The 21,788-nt window shown below is 33.5% G+C and overlaps 1 protein-coding gene across 1 annotated transcript; it reads left to right on the plus strand.

Annotated features, from left to right (window-relative positions):
- The first annotated feature begins 1,810 nt into the window (after positions 1-1,810).
- LOC134848113 (nesprin-1-like) lies at positions 1,811-20,558 on the plus strand. Its single transcript, XM_063865459.1, has 10 exons — positions 1,811-2,036; positions 5,502-5,725; positions 12,210-12,392; positions 12,821-12,994; positions 14,970-15,293; positions 16,088-16,222; positions 16,304-16,624; positions 17,066-17,227; positions 17,653-17,849; positions 20,303-20,558. Exons 1-10 carry the CDS (start codon positions 1,811-1,813, stop codon positions 20,556-20,558), a joined length of 2,202 nt encoding a protein of 733 aa, XP_063721529.1.
- The last annotated feature ends 1,230 nt before the right edge of the window (positions 20,559-21,788 follow it).

Genomic DNA, 21,788 nt, shown 5'->3' on the forward strand with positions numbered 1-21,788 from the left:
TGAATCTTTTTCAACTTTTCTCGAAAAATGATCTCCTAAACCTGAAGTTGTGGATTCATTGGAGATAACAGGTAGTGGAAAGTTCTCCTGCCTGAGCGGTCACTCACAATTGTTTTAATTAAAAAATCGTCGTCATCGGAAAAATCAATTTTTTTCGAGCATTTTTTTTCTATAAATTTTATGAATATTATCAAAAAAACTCTTGATATATGAAATTTTGGGTTCAATCTGAAGAACGTGTTGTGAGAAGCTCCTTTGCATTCGCAATTACGCCCAAATTTTTTTCGAAGCAAAAATTATGGCCCTCGGAAAAGTCAAGACTTTGATTTTTTGATCGTGTTGTGACCTTTTATCTTTCTTTGGCAACTACCCTGCCAAACCTGATTTTTTGGGTTCAGTTGAAATTACAAGTTGAGTGAATATCTTCTGCATAATCGTCTACGCCCATTTTTTTTAAAGGAAAGCTTTGATTCTCGGAAATTTCAACTTTCTAATTTGTTGCCGGTTTTTACTTTTCTCGATAACTATCCTGCCAAATCTGATATCAGAAAAATTGATTGATTTCTGGTAGTTAAATTTTTGAGCTTTGATCCTTTTTTTTGGAAATTTTTTGAATTTTCTTAAAAACTACCTTATCAAATCTGAGATGAAATTTCCAATCGAAAGAAGCGCCTGCGCCTGCGCAAACTTTCCTGCAGAAGCGGCTAATCCTTATTTTTTTTTAAAGAGAAAAGTTATATTTTTGAGAAAATTCCAAATTCTCAAAAATGTTTACTCTTTTCACTTGTTTTAGTGGAAAAACAACTAAGGTTTTGGGTAAAGTCCAACTTCTGAAATTACAAAATTCATTCTAACAAATTCAAAAATATGCTCAAAGTCTAAGCATGACGTTTTGATTGCCGTGCAAACAAAAAAGATCCAGAAAAATTGGGAAAACCCACTTTTTGGGGATATTTACAGGTTTCTGAGCTTTATTTTGCCTTGACCCTAGCATTTTTGTTTTCTGGGTCAATTTTTATTTGAGTTGAAGCATTTTTGATTCCATCACTTTTGTTCTCTGATTCACTCTGTACTTACTTACTGAACCCCTTTACTCTTATTTTCTTGAAACCCCCTCTCATTTTGAGACCAATTAATTTGGTAATACTACTATTTTTGTATGCTCATGCAATATATTTTTAATTTTTATTTTTGTTAAGCAAATCGTATAACATATCTAACGAGCATCGCTGTAATTTTTAGTAAACGTATTGGTGTAAAATGGTCCAAAAAACGTACTGGTCATAAATTCAATCATCATCAGCACTACGTGACTCATTTCTGTTCGCAGTTAAAACATGTATTACACAATATTTGCGTTCAATTTCTAATTGTACATCAGGTCTGGTTGAAAAACTTATCACCTGAAAATTACAGCAAAACAAGCTGTTTTTGTTACATTTGACAGCAGTTGTAAGAATTGAAAACAATTACTCAAAATCCAATCGAACAAATTTGCAAAAAATGAACCACCAAGAAAAAAATTGAAGACTTTTTTTTGAAAATTGAAAGCCTTCAAAAACCAGTATAACCACTCGCAGAATTTATTTTTTTTGAAAACTATATCTTGATGATTTGCGAAACTAGATTTGGTCCTCGTTCAAATTTTAAATTGCTCATTGTTGTTTTAAAACAAGCAAGAAATTGTGCAAGTTATTAAGTTCAACCGAGTTTTCATTCGATTTTACAATTAACTCAAAGATCTAACCAGAACACATCTCAAGAGAAGTTATTTGGTTTTTGGGTTTTACAGTTCCTGGAACTTTGCATGATGGGCGAACATGCATTACTGGAAGATTCCATTCAGCAGATGGTTATGTCGGCCGAATCTAAACTGCAAGTGTGGAGTATTAAGTACGGCACTTTAGACGCTGTGAACATTCTGCTGAAAGACTACAATGAGTTTTGTGTTACGAGAAATTTCCCTCAGGCTTGTGAAACTGTAAAAAATGAAGTTGAACAGTTTTTGGCCACACATGCAACGAATGGGGTAAAAGGTTTGTAAATTTCTCGTTATTTACAATAAAACGTCGCGCTATCTGAAAAACTCGTTAAAAAGCCAAGAAAAAGGATTACGTCTCAAATGGCATAATTCCCAAATGGCATAAAAATTAAAAATGTCCCAAATGGCATAAATTTCATGCAACAGTTGCATTGAAAAAATCGAGAACAATCTTTTCGTGAACAATGTGAGAAAATTAGTCAAATTGTCAATTCAAATGTTGATTGACATTTTATCTTGAAAAAGTTGTAGAATTTTTTATAAAAGCAAGAAGTATAAGCTTGCGGTTATTAATAAGCTTATTGTGGTCAATTTTTTCGACAAATTTTGTTGCGTAAAATTGTTTGGAAGCAATTAATTCCAAATCTTGTTCACATGCTTTCGTTCCTGGCAAAATGTTAGAATTAGAAATTGACAAAAAAATGTTTAAATTACAATGAAAACTTGAAATTTATGCCATTAGGGAAAAGTTTCAATTTTTATGCCATTTGGGAATTATGCCATTTGGGAAGTTACCAGAATTTAACAGGTCTTTTTTCTTATTCCGCCCAAAATATTGAACCTCAAATTTAAAAAAATATTTAAAAGAAAATTGCTCGAAGCTGACTAGTTGAAAATAAATTAATTGCCGAAAAATAGTTCAATAGGAAAAGACGCATATTTACATTTTAGCGTCGACTCTATTGTACTAGCCATTGCACACGTGCCGCTTGAATGATCAAAAATAATAAATTAGTTTCTGAAGAAACTCCTGTTTGAAAAAAGTGGCATTTTAAACCTATTGTTTTTCCGGTAAAAATCATTTGCTTGATTTTAGGTTTTTCTAATATATTGTCTTTTTAAATTAGTTTTTTTACTCAAATGTTTTTTTTTCTTGCTTCTTTGTTATCGCCCTACCTGATACGCTCATTTTATTAGAAAAAAAGTAGGTAACTGTCTTAAATATCAAATTTAAAAAATTATAAAATGATAAAATGATTACAGACAGAGTCATACTTTTTGAGATCAAGCGCTAAATCCGCCATTTTTAAAATCTCTTTGGTGCCTTAAAAGTCTCTTTCTTGCCTACAACAGTTTCAATATTGTCTATTTTCTTCAGATTGCTGCCTTAAACTGTAAAATGTTCTATCAAAAAAGACGCATATATTTGATTTTTGCTTGAATTGGAATTAAAGTGCTAAAAACATCAATTTAATTTTTTCAGTTCCACTTTTTGTGACTTTTTTTCACTAGCACTCTAGAAACATATTGGTATATTGGTTCTAAAGTTAAGGAAAAATAGTGCAAATTTACCGAGAAAAATTCATAACCTTTAGGTAGATAGATTTAGTCACAGGAAATTTATTGAGTACAATAATTGTTCTAAGTTAAAAGTGAGGTCCACTAAAATTCAGGATATTATTGGTAATCTAGAAAAAAATTTAGTGGTGATTTAAATCTGATCTAAAATCAATCCAAAATGATGCCAGGCGTGTTTGTTTAATCTAAATAAATCATCCTTGTCAAATCCAAATTTCTAAGTGCACTTCAGTTCTGCTTAGAACGATTTCTGAGACGGATTACATTGCCGCTTTCTTCTTAATAACACAAAATATATTGCGCGCAAATCATCCCGAGATTGACTAAACCTATATAAATTTATGAAATGTGATCAAAGGTGGGGTGTTTTGCAATTTTGAGCTCAGGACATCCTTAACTTTTGGATGATAAAAAAGTTTCGTCAAAAACGGCTAGTTAAGTCAAAATTGGCCTGGCAAAAGAAAACAAGACTGCTCATATTAGGGAGAGGTTGTGATTGTTCGACTGCCTTTCAAGTCGGAAGATTTTTTCAGAACACTCTTCACGCTATATAAAAAAATAAAATTTTTGCAAATAGCAAAGTATTACATTACGAGGCCAAACTGTGCACTGGATAGGAGGACAATTTTGTGTCTGTATGTTCCTGGATTCCATAGACAAGTCTTAAAATTTGTTCCAAAACGTGAGTGGATTCCACAAATAAGATTTCAATGAATTCCGCATACAATTACCTGTAACGTTAATTTTGTCGGCATATTTGTTTTGATGCAGATTTCGCAACAAGCAATAATAGCTAGTTGTTATGGATTCCGCAAGTGTAAGTGGATTCCGCAAACAGTGAGTGGGTTCCGAATTTTGTTCAAAACTGAACTTGCATATGAACAATTAAAAGCTTAGCTGGAATTCTTATCTCTAGCAATGCAGAATTTAAAAGCAAAGACTTAACCATTGTGAGCGGAATCCACAAACAAGTCTTAAAAAATTGGTTACCTAAATCGGTGGATGTCATCTTTTAGTATTTTGGAAACACAACACCGAATAATTTCAATTTTTGGAGTCATTGAGTTGAGAGTGTATGGAACACACATCATATCGACAAATTAGGTCAGTATTTGGTATTGGGTCAATCCCAAATACTGATTTTGGAAACATATAGCCGAATAAATGCAGTAATTGTAGTCATTGCGTTGAGAGTGTATGGAAACACAACATACAGCATATCGCCAAATTAGGTCAGTATTTGGGATTCCATCGATCCCAAATACTGGTCAGTATTTGGGATTGATGGAATCCAAAAACTGGAATAATTTAGAATAAATATGTAATATATCCATTATTTGGAGTCATTGGGTTGAGAGTGATTAGAAACCCAACGCATAGCAAATCGTCGAATTAGTTCAGTATTTGGGATTTCATCGATCCCAAATACTGGTCAATAATTGGGATTTCATTAATCCCAAACACTGATCTTTTCTAGTAAATTTCTTTTCTAGTAAATTTCTATTCTAGTGAAATCAAATCATGTATTTAAAAGATATAATTTCAAAGGCTACTACACATATAAATATATATAAAAGGAATCCGCAAACAAAGTGCGGATTCCAATTACAATTTGCGGATTCCACTTACAAATGCGGATTCCGCAACAGCTCAATTTAACGATGCAATTGTTTTATCATTTATTTGTGGATTCAACAAACTGTTCTGGATTCCGCAAATACAGTTGCGGATTCCGCAAATTTGCTTATTTTTCGAGCAATTTTGAGCGGTACAACAGCACAGAAGATCAAAGAAAAGTAGCAATGTTGCGGATTCCGCGACAAATCTGATTTTGGCCTGTTGCTTATTCCGCTCACAATGCAGAGAATGCACAGTTTGGCCTCGTAATGCAAATCGACCAAATAACATGCCTCGATTCAGTTCGTAACTACATGTAGGACGGATCAAATCTTTATTTACGCGCTGCACGAAACACGCTATACGCGCGTTAATGAACCCAAATCGGCCAAACTGGCAATTTTTAACCGCCATAGTCTTACAAAAAAATCACAGGTGAAATATCTTTTAAAGTGTGAGCTCAGGACAAGTCGGAGAATGCTAAATGATATCTTCCGTAATTACTCAGATTAAAGAAATTTTAGTTTTTTCTTGAATAATCCAGGTCCCTCCCCTGAATCCAGACTGCGGTCGCTTCTCTCGACCCTGGACAATATCCAGGTAGAACTGAAGGCAACGGGGGTCATGTTGACTGAAGTGAGAGACACGTGGAGCAGGTTCAACACTTCAGCCGAAGATCTCAAAGGATACATGAAGCAGTGCCTGGATATTCTCAAGGCCACCCGTCCCCAACTTGAGAACTCGGCGTCCGAATCGTCAGTTTCAGCAGTGAGCCAATTTTTTTCTACTATCTTTCAGTTATGAGTTTCTCATTTTTGAAGAAACATATACAAAAAGAAACAAAAAAAAATTGAAATATTTTTATCGAAACAAAACTAGACGCCACCCTCTGAAAAAGTTTATAGTTTGGCTAAAGATTTCTGTTGAACCAAATCAAGTCTCCCTTTCATAGAAGTCGGATATTTTAAATTATTCAATCACACTGAATGATTACGCTAGAAAAATTTTTCTCATCTAATTAAATAATTTCTCTTTCAAAAAGATACCCCATTCTCTTGGACATTCAAGTAAGTTCTTAGTATGCGAGTCAAAAAATATCCACTTTTTGATTATGGCGCTGGACATAGAAAGCGCTGGTGCGTATCTTAAATACAGGATGTAATACATTTTGTTTTCGTTTTACCAGTCCAGTTATCAACATACATTGAAACTGAAGAAACTGATTTGTTCCTGGTTTAGGCATTAAACACATGCATGAAACCTAAGGAAGATTTAATTTCTTAGAAAATTTATACCATATCTATGTTTTAGTGATAATCTTGGAAAATGTATACAATATTTATGTTTTTAGTTATATGAATTTTTAATATGAAATTTGAGTTCTACCGAGACCCGGGTGATCACTTGGTAAATTTAGGGTGGAGATTGTTCACACCTTAATTTCAACTATTTTTTGAAAGAAATACAAAATCTTCAAAACTTTTCATGTATAATTGCACTCCAGAGGTATATTTGCTTGGTTAGTCGACTTTTATAAAGACAAAAGAAAATATAGGAGCTCTATCAAAAACCAACGTATAAAATGCTTTACATTAATTAAGACTTTTTTCAGAAAATTCGTTCCAAACTGGTTGAAGGAAGCTTAATCGCCATAATTGATTTGTTATTAGGGGCTAAATCTATCACTTCGTACTTTATATGGTGTTTGGGGGATGATTTTCACGAAAAAAATCTCAATTTATAAAAAAAAGTTTCATTTTATTTTATTGCTTTTAATTTTTCCATGTTGATACTGCTCTAAAGACTTTAAAAGGCAGTCGGAACCTTCAGGGCTTCACCCTGATACGAGCAGTCTTGTCTTCGTTTGCAGTCTAACTCAAAACTTTGGTGTTTCACTTTTGGTGCGTTATGCCATCTAGAAACTCAGCGTCAGCGTTGATTCTACCATTAACAGGGCGATTTTGACCTACAATCAGAATACCTTCCGCAGGCAAAGGCAGAATCAATCGAGTATACCCACTTCCTGATTATCGGATTAACGGAATCCCCAGATTCCTGGTGTATTAAAAAAAATGAATTTTGATTTAAAAAAAACCAAATACTTTATAACTGGTTTTTATATCAAAATATGTTGGGGCAAGACCTGAAACATGCATAAACGTGCGTTTTCTGTCTTCCAATTAAGAGTTTTTTGAAGATTCTCTGGACATGTTTCAGTCAAATTTGGAACTTGGAAATTTGCTTATTCAACTCTAGAAAAACTGAAACTTGCTCTTTGAAAATGAAGAATTTGGATGATTTCTCAATTTTCAGCTGCATTCCTCAAAATATTTTTGACAACATCCTTAAAATGCGGTTGTCAAATTTTGTTAATAAAATTTCGGAAGCGGCAGTAAAATTGATCGGAAAACACGAATAACATTTTTGCCCTGCTAGAGGAATGCACCCCTGATTGGAATTCATGATTGATGTTGTGTGTTTTAACCAGACCAAAAGTTTGTCCATTTTACAACCAACTACTAAACCTCAGCATTTCAAAAATTGAATATGTTCCTGAGGCAAAATTTCAAACTTGGTCCAAAAAGGCAAGAAAATTTCAGTGAGCCAGTAACCCATACATCATGGAGAATCTAGCAAAAGCTATCATCGACATTGCTACTAGGACATCATGCCCAAATCATCCGATTTGGCGCTCAAATATGCGTTCCTTTTTCACTTTAGCAGAGGTTGAAGCAATTTTTTTGATTTTATTGCAATAACGACAAAAAATTGTTTGAAAATTAGGTCATAAATTAATTTTTAAGTTTTGTTTCTGTACTTCAAACTGAATATGAATGTAATAGCTGAACAACTGAATTTTTTTTGCGCATATTTTGAGTTTTTTTTTAGGCAACTTCATAGATTTTTACCGCATATACATACCGCATAAAACTAACAAGTTTCCCAAATAAATGTTTCCCATTTAGTATATTTAGTCTAAAATTCAAATTTTGTCATAACTTTTAAAGAAAAACGATTTGAGACTAATTAAAGGCAGATCGAACTTTCAAGCCTTTGACTTGATACAAACTTTCTTGATTTAAATTGACTAGCTGCCACTTTTTCAGGTTGGACTGTAGTAAATTATGATTTTGAGGACACTTATAAAAATTTTTATAATGTCCTGTGCAAGAAATTGTCCTAAAATGGTGTTAAATGCCTTTTTGCTTCCTGCTAAGTATTTTTGAGTAGCCGTTCGAAAAATTCCGACAAAGTATCTGTTGAGATATTGCGAATTTCTAGGAAGAGTAAATAAAAAAACTGAAAATGCAAATTTTTAACGACCGTTCTTTTACCCATTGCGATAAGGAATGCTATTGCAACCGGGTGCTGCATTCTTCTCTTAAAAAATGTTGTTCACAGAATGATCGTTTTTGGTAGTTGGAGCTTTCAGCTTTTTTGGTTTTGGCTCCAATTCTGTCGGGTTATTTACCTAGTTTTTTTTCTTTTAGTTTGAGTAAATATTTTTTTGTTCTTTTTTACGGAGACAGATTTCTTTAAAAAGAATAAATTTCATAATCTCTTTCGTTTGAAATGCATTCCTTATTTATTGTGTTTTTTGAGTTTATGTTTTACCTTCATGGTTTAATGTTTCGATTTTTGCAAAAAAAAAATTTCTTTTAGTGTTCAAGAACTTGGTATCCTATATTCCATAGTGATAACCCTTTTCAGCGAAAAACACTGAGTCAGTAAGATTTAAGAGCTATTAAATCAAAAACTACGTTCCAAACAAATTGGTCCTGTTTTTCTAATTCAAATTTTAGCTGTTTGATTTTACGTTTTTTATAATTTTTAGGTCTTTGATTTCATGTTCATCAGACCTATTTTTAGTGAAGAAAAAATGGAACTGGAAATCTGTTTTTCGGCTGTACGGCTTCTGCTTATTTTTCGTTTTGTGTATTTTGACTTAGTTTTTAGCTTTAAGCGCCTTAACTCTCTTCATATATTAGGTTTTTTTGCTTGGATTGGATTGTTTTAAGTTTGATTGGATTGTTTTAAATTCGAAGTTTTTGGCAAGTGTCCACGAGACTCATAATTGTGATTGTTACTGTCTTTTTCCTGTCAGTAACTGGTGTCTTTTTGAATTGTGATCTGTTTCCTGTTAACAAGAATCAACCTTCTGATCAGTTCGTAATAATTTCATATTTGATAAGTTTTCTTAATTTGGGTAATTTAAAAGGATTGAAAAGCTTTGTAGATTTTCGGCAAGCCTGTATTGTGGCAAAAGTTGGGAATTTTTGCGTCCAAGCTTCTTAAATATTTAGTGTTCCAATTTTTCTTTTTTTTAGTCCTAGTTTATCGCAAGCCTCGCGTATGTATAGTCCTCAACTGATTCTTTAGGTAATGTAGTTTGTTTGATTTCAAGATCTGTTTTTATCGTTTCTAAGATTTCATAGTTTTTCTTACCGTTTATATCTAGAAATTATGAAAAAGAACAGCCGAGTACTTGTTTTTTTCTTTGGGAAACTTATTTTTCTTTACAATTGCAAACATGTTTTTTGATTTTTTTACCGTACGGTTTCTTCAACAGAATTCAATTGATTGTATAATTTTTCATTTTGTATCGCAAGTGGTGTGAAGTTCAGTTTCGCCACCGAGTCCAATATTACTCGTTCTTTTTGGTATTACTAATAAGGAGGCAGCGGGTAAGAATTGATTCAATCACCAATTTTTCAGATGAAATTGTAGTAAGTTTGTTTCAAAATTTTCATCAACTCTCTTTCAAAAAATTGAAGTTTCTTGGATAATTTTTGTGCAAAATTTCCATGTTTAGTTTTTTTATGAGAAGGTAGTAAATGGAGTTTTTTATAGCTTGAATTCTTTATTATGGCCCACAGAAAAATTGTTTTATTAGTAAAATTGGCAAAAGGGCTTTTTTTCTAGCCGATCACTTTTTCAACCGAATTCAATTTTTACAGAGTTGATTAAAGACTTCTACTTTAGTTAAACCAAAAATGTGTTTTGTTTGATTATGAGCATTTCAAAATAAATCTAACGAGATCCTTACAACTTCCTTCGAGCTGAAACAAGTTTTAGAAGTATGGTTTTTCAAAGTCTATTTAAAGAAACTTATTATATCTTTTGAACTTTGGCATTCATTTTTGTGTTGTAAATGCTCTTTTTTTCCGGCAGTTCGAAAATATTTTGAATGCGTGATTGGGCATCAAAATACCGTAACTAATTACTCAATTAGCATAAACAAGATAGAAACAAACTACTATATCTTAGAAGCAAGTTAACAATTTTTTCATGCAAAGCTCGTATATAACTTACGCTAATAATTTTTTTTTTCGAAGTGTTTCTGAGAAAAAAGAGATTCTGTCCATATAACCCAAATGTCAACTTGAAGCTTGCCAGAATTGATTTGCTCAAATTTTGTAAAGTTTATCATTTCATATTCGAGTTGGTTTTTCCTCAGACATTGCTCCACATTTTAACTGATTGCAACCTTTGAAGGAAATTTTAATACAGCCTGAAAAATTTTGTTGCCCATGCATGGCTCAAAATCAAATAGATGTGTACTTGTGGTAATTCTTTGTCGTGGCGATCAATTTTGTCGTATTAAATTGTAAGCGCCAAGAAAAAAATTGTTCCAAACTGAATTGAGGCAGGCATTTTTTTTTCATAATTTATCACTTAATATTTTACAAATTTCGACAATTTAACAGGCAACCGGTGGCTAAAATTTGTATAAATCTGAAGAATTTCAATGCTCAGGGTGCCCTCAGCTTTCAAAAAGCTCTTGATCAATGATAGAAGAGATACAGTGCAGATTTAAATTATCCGGACAAAACGAACAAAACTTGAATTTTCAAACGAGTTTTTTCCCAAATTGGGTTAAGATTAGACAAGAAAAGAACAGAAATTCCTCAGAATTAATATGGTGTTATTTTTTTTTCTCTGAAATTCTCAACCAAAATTTTACCCCAAAAATGGGTCACTTTGATTTTTTTCAAATAATCAAAAATTACGCTGAAACTATTTTGTTAATTTATAAAAAAATTATATCACAAGAAGCCTCTTACACAGCCCAACAAAGTTTAAGAAGGGTTAATTTTCCAAAAACTAGTATAAGAGAAAAATTTTCTATTTGATAGTCAATAAAAGTAATTTTTACTATATAAAACCCAGAACCTCTGTTTATAAACAAATTTTAAACAATTTGCGCAAATTTTTGGAGAATTAACTCTTCTTAAATTTTGTTGGGTTGTGTAAGAGGCTTCTTGTGATTTAATTTTCTTATCAATTAACCAAGTAGTTTCAGCGTAATTCTTGATTAATTGAAGAAAAAAAAATGACCCACTTTGGGGTAAAATTTTGGTTGAGATTTTCGGAGACAAATTTGCACCATATTAATTCTGATGAAATTCTTAGCAACTTTTTTCTCCTCATTTTTTTGTCTAATCTTAACCCAATTTGATAAAAACGTGTTTGAAAACTCATGTTTTGTTCATTTTGTCCGGATAATTTAAATCAGCACTGTAGTAGGAACTTTCAGTTTTCTTCCTCTTTTTAGTAAGAGCAGTCCCCTTTGATCTAGTCGAGATGTTTCAATGTTGATGCTGAGCTACAAAGAAGGCCTTAAATCTATAAAGAAGTTTTAAAACTCTGGCTTCAACTTAATACTATATGACAGTAAAAAAAATTCGTTCGAGTTTTTCAACTGACACTTATTGGTGGTCTGCAACTGAAATCAGTCTCTGCGAATTTGATGAGATTTGAAGTTGATGAGCTGTTAAACTCTTTTTCATTAGAGGTTTCATAGAGGTTGTATACTGCAGTTTTTTTGAAGAACGAATTTCCAGGAAAATTTATTCTGTTTGCCAAATCTAATAATTGATGAAACAATTGAACACTTTGATCATGTTTTTCATGAAACGTTTTATGAAGATTTTCTTCTCTTTTGACCGTTCAACGGTCAAAATAAATTGAAAAGAAGCATAGCTGACAGAAAGCGACTGAACTCAAGTTCGAAAACAATTGGAACAAAGTTCAAACCCTTCAAAGAACCCAAGGGTTTTATGTGAAGAGAAATAGATTTATTGATATAGTCCTAACTTGGAATTTTTTAACACAACAGAAATAACTATTTTACATGCAGACCTGGGCAATTGAGTCCAGCTTAGATATTGGAGTGATTGATTTTAACCAGTTTTTTTCTTTTGGGGGGGGCGGGGTGGTAACACTGGATTGACTTTTTTTTTCCTTTCAGGATTTTTTCCAAGACTTCCACCACTGGGCTGGCATACACACCATAGTGAATGAGAGTGGCAACTTTCTAATAGAGGGTGCGGATGACAAGACAAGGGAGAAGTTGAAGAAACAGGTGCTTGCCATCAACTCCAGATGGAAGGAGATCGCAGACACAGTCAAGGCCAACTTCGGCGACAAAATGGTATGGTCAGCTATAAGTAGTTGGATCTTAAGTGAACCACACTCCTTAAATGTTTAGGTGTTTTGGTGAAAAAAAGTGATGGGTTTTAAACCAGTGTCCTTGACCCCTCGTAAAATAAAAAAAACACAGTGATGACCTAAAGAATTAAACCCTAATTAATTAAAAACTTCCTAAATTTTTGTCATTTTGTCACTAAGTGTCACAAAATTTTTTTCTAGATGAGCGATGACTTAAATAAGCTTGAAAATCAGACAGTTTTGGGCAGTTTAAAGGACATTGATTAGTTGAAAAGTTTTGCATATTTGATTCTTCGGTCATGAAAACACCCCCCCCCCCCCCCATTTTGTGTTTAAATCGAGCCTCAGCAACTAATTGAATTTTTTTTCTTACTTGTATAATAGAATTGAATTGCTTTTTTTAATTTGCAGAAAGTTCAACAATTGAGGAAGTTTGAAGAAGATATCTCCAAATGTAATAAGTGGGTAAGCGAAGCGAGAAAAGTTCTACAACATGGTACAACTACAACTACAAGTAACAGCGGGACCAGCTGCAGAGTAAAATGCAACCTCACAGATATCATCGCCAGGCAGGATCAACTGAAGGTACCGTCCATTATATTCAGTAACAATATATGAAATTTGATCAAAAAATATACAAAAAAATCAAACAACAAACAAAATGAAAAAATATTACCAATAAAAATCATAACTAAAATGCGCATTTTAAAAGTCATGTTTTTTATTTGGTGCTAGAGCAAGAGTGTCAATATCATCATCCGCTATTTATACGGTTCCAGGATTACAGGAGCGTAGACCTTTTTGGCTTTGCAATAAAACCCGCATTTTTTTCATCCCGAATGTTGAGTAAAATTTTAAAATATTCTTCGGTAAACCTTACGGTAGTAAGATCCTGCATTTTCCGAACATAGGGACAAACTTTCAGAAAACTTTTCGAAGTTTTAGCGAATATCCGATAGATCAAAAAATTTTTGACAAAAAAGGAAGAGCTCACTCCAAAATCCGGCATCTGAAAACCGGTAGATTAATTTAGACTTGCAAAAGCAAGTGTCTTGTAATCGGCAACTAAACTTTTTTTCCGTTAAAAACTTTTCTTACAAATTTTCAATTTGCTTTATTATTGAATCCTAAAAACATCCAGGTTCCCTCATACCGAAGTTATCGGAAAGTTGATTTGTCGGACTTTCGTTTTATGGGACTGATTGATTTGTCAGACTTTTTTATCTGCTCGCGTTTTGTCGGCTTAGTTGCCACATCACAAATTTTATTTTGTGCTGAAAGGGATAACAGTGAAAAGACTGCCTGCTCCCCTGTGTGTCTGCATGTATGCATATTCCCCTAGTCTCTGTTTACTTTACCCCTCTATCTACAGCCTTCGAAAAAGTCTATGTGGGGGATTATTTGATCCATACATTTGATTTTTTTCAATTTTTCGTAAACAACCCTCCCAAATTTCAAATTTTAGTTTCAATGAAAAAAACTGGAGTGAAATACTCTCCTGCATATGCATAAATTTATAAATTTTACCAAAAATACCCTCTCAAATCTGAGACTTTGAGTTAAATTTAAAAAACGGATGTTGCGGAGCTTGTTTGCATACGCGACTACGCCCACATTTTTAATTAAGAATTTATATACCTTTGTTAAAATATATAGATTTTGAATTTTTGACCAGATTTTGAAACTTTTTGAATTTTTCGAGAAATATCCTTTAAAATTTGAATTTTTGGGTTCAGTCGAAAATGCATATTACAAGTTTTTGATTTGTTGACCGTTTTTTGGAGTTATCTTGATAACTATCTTGCCAAATCTGATACCATAGGGTTGATTGTAAAAAACAGGGTGTTGAATGTCGAAAGTTTAGCTTTGTTATTGGGTAGTAAACCATGAAAAACATTTTTCGTGCACAATTTTTTATAGAAAAAGCTTTTGGTTTTCAAAAAAAATCAGAAATATAAATTTTCGACAGTATCTTGGAAGCGTTTTGATTTTTTTCCAAAATTGCCGTACCAGTTTTGAGATTCAATGCTGAATCGAGAATTCCAATATGGGGAATTTTCTCTACTTTAGATTTCAGAAAGTCAAAAATTTGATTTTTTGAATTTTTTTCTAAAACTTTTTTGAGTTTTCATAAAAACTACCGTTTCACATCTATTATGAAAAATTTAATCGAAAGAACCAACTGCAAAATTTTGACTCCTTTATTTTTTGTAAGAGAAACTTCATGTCCTTGGGACAGTAAGGTTATGGGCAAAGTCCAATTGTTGAATTTACGCATTTCGTCCGGCATCAGCATAAAAATTTCACAAAAAACGCGCACTTCCAGCTTAAACTGCGAACATAGGCTGCGAAAACTTTTTGTATACCCTATATTTTTTTTTATTCAACAATTTTTCATGGCTTTCTTGGTTTTTCTTTAAATTTTCTCTTTTTTTCGACTTCTTATGTTTTTTTTTAGCTTTTGTGTTGTATCGCAAATGGTCCGAAGCTCCGTTTTCCCTCTGTGTTTGAAAATGACATATAACCAATAAAAAATTGACTTAGATTTTAATTTTTACAGGAATTGGAACTGGATCTACCTGATGTTGAGGAACAGTTTAAGTCACTTAACAGACTCTGTCAACTAATCGTGCCTCAGGTCTCAGACGACCAAAAGTCCAAAATAGTATCCAGACTTCGCAAGCTGAAAGACGACATCTTAGACGTCAAAACCAGAGTAGCAGCTGAGATCGAGGACTCGATAACTGCCGTTGATTTGGTCCAGAATTACGAGCAGAGAACACAGTCAGTTCAACTGTGGATCTCGCGCTGTCGAGAATTGTTCGGTGAAATTGAAAAGGGACTAGAGTTGAACCAACTTGAAACTTTTAGACGCAAACTCCAGGTACATCTTTTGCTATTGATAAGTTACAAAATAAAGGCCCCCAAAAACCTGCCAAAAAATGATCTTTTTTGTATAAATAATTTATACGCTTTCTCCTTATAAATGCACAATAATATGCTTTTTCTTGATTAATTCATTTTCGGGATAAAACATTTACGGAAAAAATGAGAAGTGTCTTTTTTTGTTACGCCATAGTTTTTGAAGACAGTTTTCGTTGTTATCTGAAACCTTCCTTTTTCCAAAATTTATTTAATTGATTATATGCCTTGAATATTAATAGTATTTGCTTGCGAGTCATCAGTTTCAAATTTATCATATCAAAAACATCCGAATTTGCAGGAAAAAAGCCAATTGCACAAACAATACCATATTTGGATTTTTCCCAGTTCACTTTTGACAATGAATTTGGCAATTTGCTATCATAAAACATGGCTTCGCTTTTGTCTTCGAGATGCATGAATAATTAACATCAATTTAATGAGGAAATCTCAGCTGATAGGAACAAAAACGATCTTTTTTCCACCTCAAATGTTGGTTGAATCCCGGTTAAAACAACTGTTCCTGTTGGAAATTCTTTTTTATTATCACTAATGAAAATTTACACCGACGAAAACGGAAAGCTGATTTTTTTTTGATATTTATTCAAAACGAATCAAAACTGTCTGCCAATTTTACAAGAACCCACATAAAAATTTGTGTTCTGGCTTTAAGTTTTCAGTTTTTCTTTCTTTATAAAAAAACTTAGCCTCGTTTCCTTTCTTCGAAATCACAAATTTGTCTATTTCAAATTTTAGGAGTTGAATAATTCGGAAAATTTGGACTCGGATCTCAAAGACCTTTCGTCGCTGATCAGTCAGTTATCTCAACACGAGAGCTTAGATACGAAAGCGATTTCCAACGAACTAGTGGTTATTCGCAATAACTACCAGGTATGTAAATACAATTTTCTACTCTTCTGCTTTCGACCTTTTGGTTCTTCGGTTTAGATCCCAATTCGATTTTTTCTTCAGACTTTCCGGTCTCGTTTATCTGAAGAAATGACAACAATGGAGTCGCGAATCCAAGAATCGACCCGACTTCACAAAATGCGAGCCGAGTTCGAGTCGTCGCTTGACGAAGCCCGACACGCGTTGTCACGTGGGACGCCTATGCAGTCGCGAGACGACCACACACTCATGTTGAAATCCACGAAGAACAAACTGGAGTCGGTGACGAGTCGGATGTCGGAATACAAAAGGATGTCGGAAAGCATTTCGTCCTACTCGGCTCTGAACGCGAAGACGAAACGACAAGTTGTGGAACAAGCGCGAAAATTACAACAGTCTTCTAATGTTAGTTTTTGTTCAGATTTCGAGTCCGTATTTTTATTGACGGAAACCTTATACGTGCTCCTGTCTAAACGATTGTTGATTTTTCAGAATATGTTTTGCTTTTTGAGTTTCATGTTTCAGAATCTGAGAAAACAATTCAAAAATCAAAAAAATTTCGCCATCCACAAATGCAAAAGGTCAGGGGCAAAACTAGGTTTTTCGCGAGGGGCGAGTTTTCAAACAATTTTCGGAAAAATAACTGTAAAATTGACGTTTTGGGTATTTTTTGGGCAGTTTTGACCAAAGTGTTGCATGCTTCGGCGTTTTTCCCACCTCAAACTTACTAGGCGCCGAAAGCACTCTAAGAAAAATGAAGGCTCAGTCGGCCAAAAGTAGATATAGTAAGCTATTAATAAAAATCCACAATCGGAGTTTTAAAGCTACACTACGATGTGCTCGCAGGATCTGTTCGAAGAGTTGCGCGTGGCGGTGGAGCGGGAGGACGTGGCCACGCAGGAGCGGCTGTTCCTCCAGATGATTTCAAAGGGGGAGGCTCAGCTGCACGAGGAGACCAGTCGCATCAAGGCCGGATCCCCAATCGAAGACATCCTGAGTAACCACGTGGTTAGTGGTCTAAGAATCATACGTGTACGTGTCAGAACGCATTCATACTTTTAATAATTCTGTATTTAGGTATACTTTTTGAGATTTTGTTCCGGTCGAGCTCTTATTGTAAATACGTAACACTTAAGTTCGAGTTATAAATTATCATTAAATTGTCAAAAAGTATGGGTTTATAGTGAATGGAATGTGAGAATGGAACGGAAATCTCGAAAGGAACGGGATTCATGGGTCTCGATAGGTACTAACTAATCAGCATTTGAAAGCTCAAAAGCAAAATAACATAGAAAATTTCTAAGTTTTGGACAGTTGTAAGGACCTTGATTGAGCAACCATCGGGGTGATCTGTGGCCATTCAGAGCTTCAAAAATGCATGAGAAAACCCCCATTTTTGAACATGCGAAGATGTTTTTTTCCTTAACTTGTAGGCGTTCTTCGAGAACCAGCATCATCTCGAAGACGGATCCCGTGCCCTGGAAGTGCTTAGTAAAAGTAAGATGAGAGAGAGCCAACCACAGCTGTTCCAGTCCCACCAAAACAGATGGGGGGACTTTTTGGACAGGGAGCGCCAGTTCTTGAGCGAGTTGCAGGGGATCCCAGAGAAGATGGAGAGATACAGACAAAGGTAGCTTTTCGTTTTCATATTTGTTAAAACAAGTTACCCACTATTTTATGAGGAAATATACATCTTTTTTTTTCTTTCCCCGATTTCATTTAAGCCTCCCTTTTAATGTTTAATGTGTAATATTTAGTTTTACTATGTTAAGTGAAGACTAAATCTGTATGAAATAGCGTAATTAGTATGTATGCCAATTTTTTTTTTGTATTTTAATAGGGCAATCTGAGCTAAAGTTTTAGAAGTAGAAATTATCAAAGAGCGGAAAACAAACCTGAAATAGTTTTTTTCGCGTTGTATCGAAAACACAAACAGTTGGAATTGTCAAATAGGTCTGAAGATTCTCCTAAACATCTTGAAAACACTCACTTGTAGAGAAACTAAGGTTATTTTTAAATTTCAGTGTTTTCTTCAGTTTTTCCGCAAACGTTTTTCCCGTAAACAATTTTGTTTTCAAATCTATAGAAATTAGATTTGCTTTTTAAACTTTTCCATAGATTTCTGTAGAGTATTTCCACTCATATTCGGGTCCGGCTGTTGTAGGGTAGATCGGTTTTCGGTAGATCGGTTTTCTGATAATGAAAAAGGAAACCTTTGTGAAAGAACCTCAACAATTTGCAGGCTCATTACCAGATGGTTTAACGGTGAAGTGTGTGCGTTTGGACCAAAAACTCTGGAGTTCAAATCCCGAAGGGGTGGTGTTTTTTTTGATATGTATGAATTCAAAAACTTTTATAGGAAAACTTGATTTGTCGAACTACCGTTTGTTTGCTTTTTTGTCTGCTCAAGTTCTATATTATGAAATTTTCTTCTGATTTAACACTCCCTGTTTACTATAAACGAAGGCCAAGGCCGGGTTTTTTCTCCATGCCCCCATGTTTGAAAAAGTTTTGAAGAACCATCTAAACAAAAAGCTCTATTTAAATTTTTTTCAAAAATTTTTTTTTCAGAAGCGACTAATGGTGTTCATAAAAAAGTCTGAGATTTTAAAAATTGAATAATTTGGGTTCCAGTCCAAAAAATTATGTTGAAATTTAATTAAAAATGTTGAAAAATTATTTAAAGTTTTTTTTTGGAAATGCCTGTTTCTTCTTTTTTGAGAAATATTTTGACACAACTGATCACTCCAACCTGTTAATAATATATATGGCTATGGATTTCAATTTAAAAAAAAACAATTAAATCCCTAAAAAGATTTATGAATGATCGCAAACAATATCTTGAGCATGCCACTGAAATTTCATGTGTTTAACCAATACGATTTAGTGTGCCCCAAACCTCCGTTGTTAGGCCATTGCTTTTTCAATATATAACAAAGATATGCCTCTTGTATGCACTAACTCAAATGTTGTTATTTTTCTGATGACACTACAGCAAATAATAGGTTTCGATCGCAATAGTAATTATAGAAAATTGCCTAATTATTTGAAAAAAAAAACTGGTATGCTAAAAATAGGAACAGAAGTGCATCTGTTTACTTTAGGAAAACTTCTAATTTAAAAAAAAACAATATTGAAAAAACATTTTTTTTGCGCTTTTTGAAGACAATACACTCGAATAAAAAAAATATTTAAAGGGTTGCCAAACTTTTTTGGTGTTTTTTGAAAGTCTGTTTAAGGATAGAAAAAGTCTGTACCATTCAGCTTTTAGCGTTTGACAAACTTTATGCTCATTCCACTATACAACAAAGTCTAACTGCGGACAAAAACACGTACAAGTGTAAATTAAATAAAACTTCCGGTCTTCAAAATCGTTTTTAAAGAATTATCTTTTTCAGGAAAAAAATTGAAAACGTTAACGCTCTCACTCAATCAAACCATTTACTAGTAGATTATGTTTTTCATACGGCTAAGTTAGCGAGAGAAATAATTACGCCAAAAAAAGAATTTAAAACGGCTTTCTACTGATTTGTTTGAAGAAAAATGTGCAATTGCATATATTACTAGAATTGTGTAACTTTTTGTGGCCAAAAAAGATGTCAAAGAACTAACCCTGGTAAACTGTTTACCTCAAAGCAATGCTCTTCTAAAGAAAAAAAATGGAAAAAATGAAAAAGTGTTTAAATTTTTTTTCAAAAACTGTTTTCTCGACACTCGTATTAAAAAGTCGGCAAATTGATTACGACCTACATACATTTCAATCATCTGCTCGAGTTTAAAAAGGTCTTTAAGAGTGTTTTGCGGCTTTTGCGGGGTGGGGGAGACTGCTCAATTGATCCGAGTTTTTTTTTGAAAACAATAAATTAACCGAAGTACTTTTAATTAAGTGACCGCTTGTTTAATCTTACTGAATGCTTTTTCAACGCCGTTGATTGCGATTTCTGCTCTTTTCATCTTCGCTTAAATTTGCCTCTGTGTTAAAAGACTGAAATGAAAAAATAGCTACGTAGATGAATGCCTACATAATTAAGTTTATTTTTAAGTTGCATTTTTCCTGTTTATTTTATGATTAATTAATTTTAGGTTCGAAAAAATACAATCCATAGTGGACAGTTGCTCGAGTTACGTAACATGCATACAAGACGAGACATTCTCTAACAGTTCGCAAGAGGGCTTCGAAAATTTGGCTGGTCAGCTGCAGTCTCACCAGGAAAAGATTGCACGCGTGCAGGCGGAATTGCATGCAATGAATGAGATATTGCAGGCGCTAAGACAGTGGATGTCGGAGGATAAGTTCAAACGAGAGGACAATAAACTCATCCGGCTCAACCACAAGTAAACAATTTTAAACAACTTTTTTGAATTTTTGTTTCGGTGTTTACATTATTTTTTGATGACAACATCGTCCTCTTGCAACTTTTTTCCTCAAAAAAGGCAATTTTTTTGAATTTTAGCCTGTTTTCATATTGTATTACGAAGATTTGTTCAAAACCTACCAATTTTTCAAAGAGCAAGGAAAACTCTTTTCAAAATTTCTGGCTTTTTATTGTTAATTTGCTTAAATTTCGACTTGGCATTGAATTTGCTTTCTTTTTTTTAGTGTGTCCAAATTAGCAAATGCGCTTCCGGCCATCAGCGAGAGAATAGAAAAGTTGAGAGACGCCTTCGACTGCAGCGAAGACCTCGAACAATCCTGTGTAGAACTGGAGTCCATTATCACTTCGCTGATTGACACTTCTAAATTCAAATCACAGCAGGAAGTTGAAGTTGCTCAACAAAAAATAGCTGTAGGTTGCAATCTGTGGTTCGATCCCCAGCAAGGCCTCTTCATTTTTTTATCTATTTTTCTCAATATGAAGAATCTCATAATTAAAAAAACTGTACATCAAATAAATCAAAAGATAATTTCTGTTGAATTAACTTTGTTCTTGACTTATTTCTTTCCAGTTTTTTTTTCCAGGAGCTCAAAAAGAGCGCAATTGCTAATGAAGTCTCAAACGTAATGGCAGAAGCAGAAATGCTAATGCGATCCAATCGCACGCCAAGTAAACTGTCAGCCAATCACAAAAGAGCTCAAGCGTTGCTCAAACGAGTCAAGGATTCTCTTGCTCAACGAGAAACTTCATTGAAGAAGTTGTCAAAAGATTGGAAAATATACGAGGAAAAGAGAACACAAATTTTAACAGCTGTTCAGCATTGTGAACAGAATACTACGAGAGGTGAAAATATTGAAGCTTCGACGGAGAAACATCTCGAAAGCATGCATGTTAGTCTTTGTTCTTTAACAGTTGAAAACAGATAAAAGCGAAAAAATCCAAATATTTGCAGGAAATTATTGATAAAAATAAATTTTTGGGCCTCTTTTTAATGATTCAATCAATTCAAAAATCTTTTTTTTAATTCAAATGTTTTTTTATGTTGCTTCTTCAAATTTTTAAGATGAAAAATAGATTCAGAGTATGTAGATTTCAAAATTTTGTTTCGTTATTACTTCATATTTTTTAGCTAAAAAACAGACTTAGTTTTTAAATGGTGAAAAAATGGAAATGTTCCAGGAAAAACTAGCCGA

This window comes from Symsagittifera roscoffensis, chromosome 6 (genome assembly GCF_963678635.1).
Source record: "Symsagittifera roscoffensis chromosome 6, txSymRosc1.1, whole genome shotgun sequence".
NCBI classification, from domain to species: Eukaryota; Metazoa; Xenacoelomorpha; order Acoela; family Convolutidae; genus Symsagittifera; species Symsagittifera roscoffensis.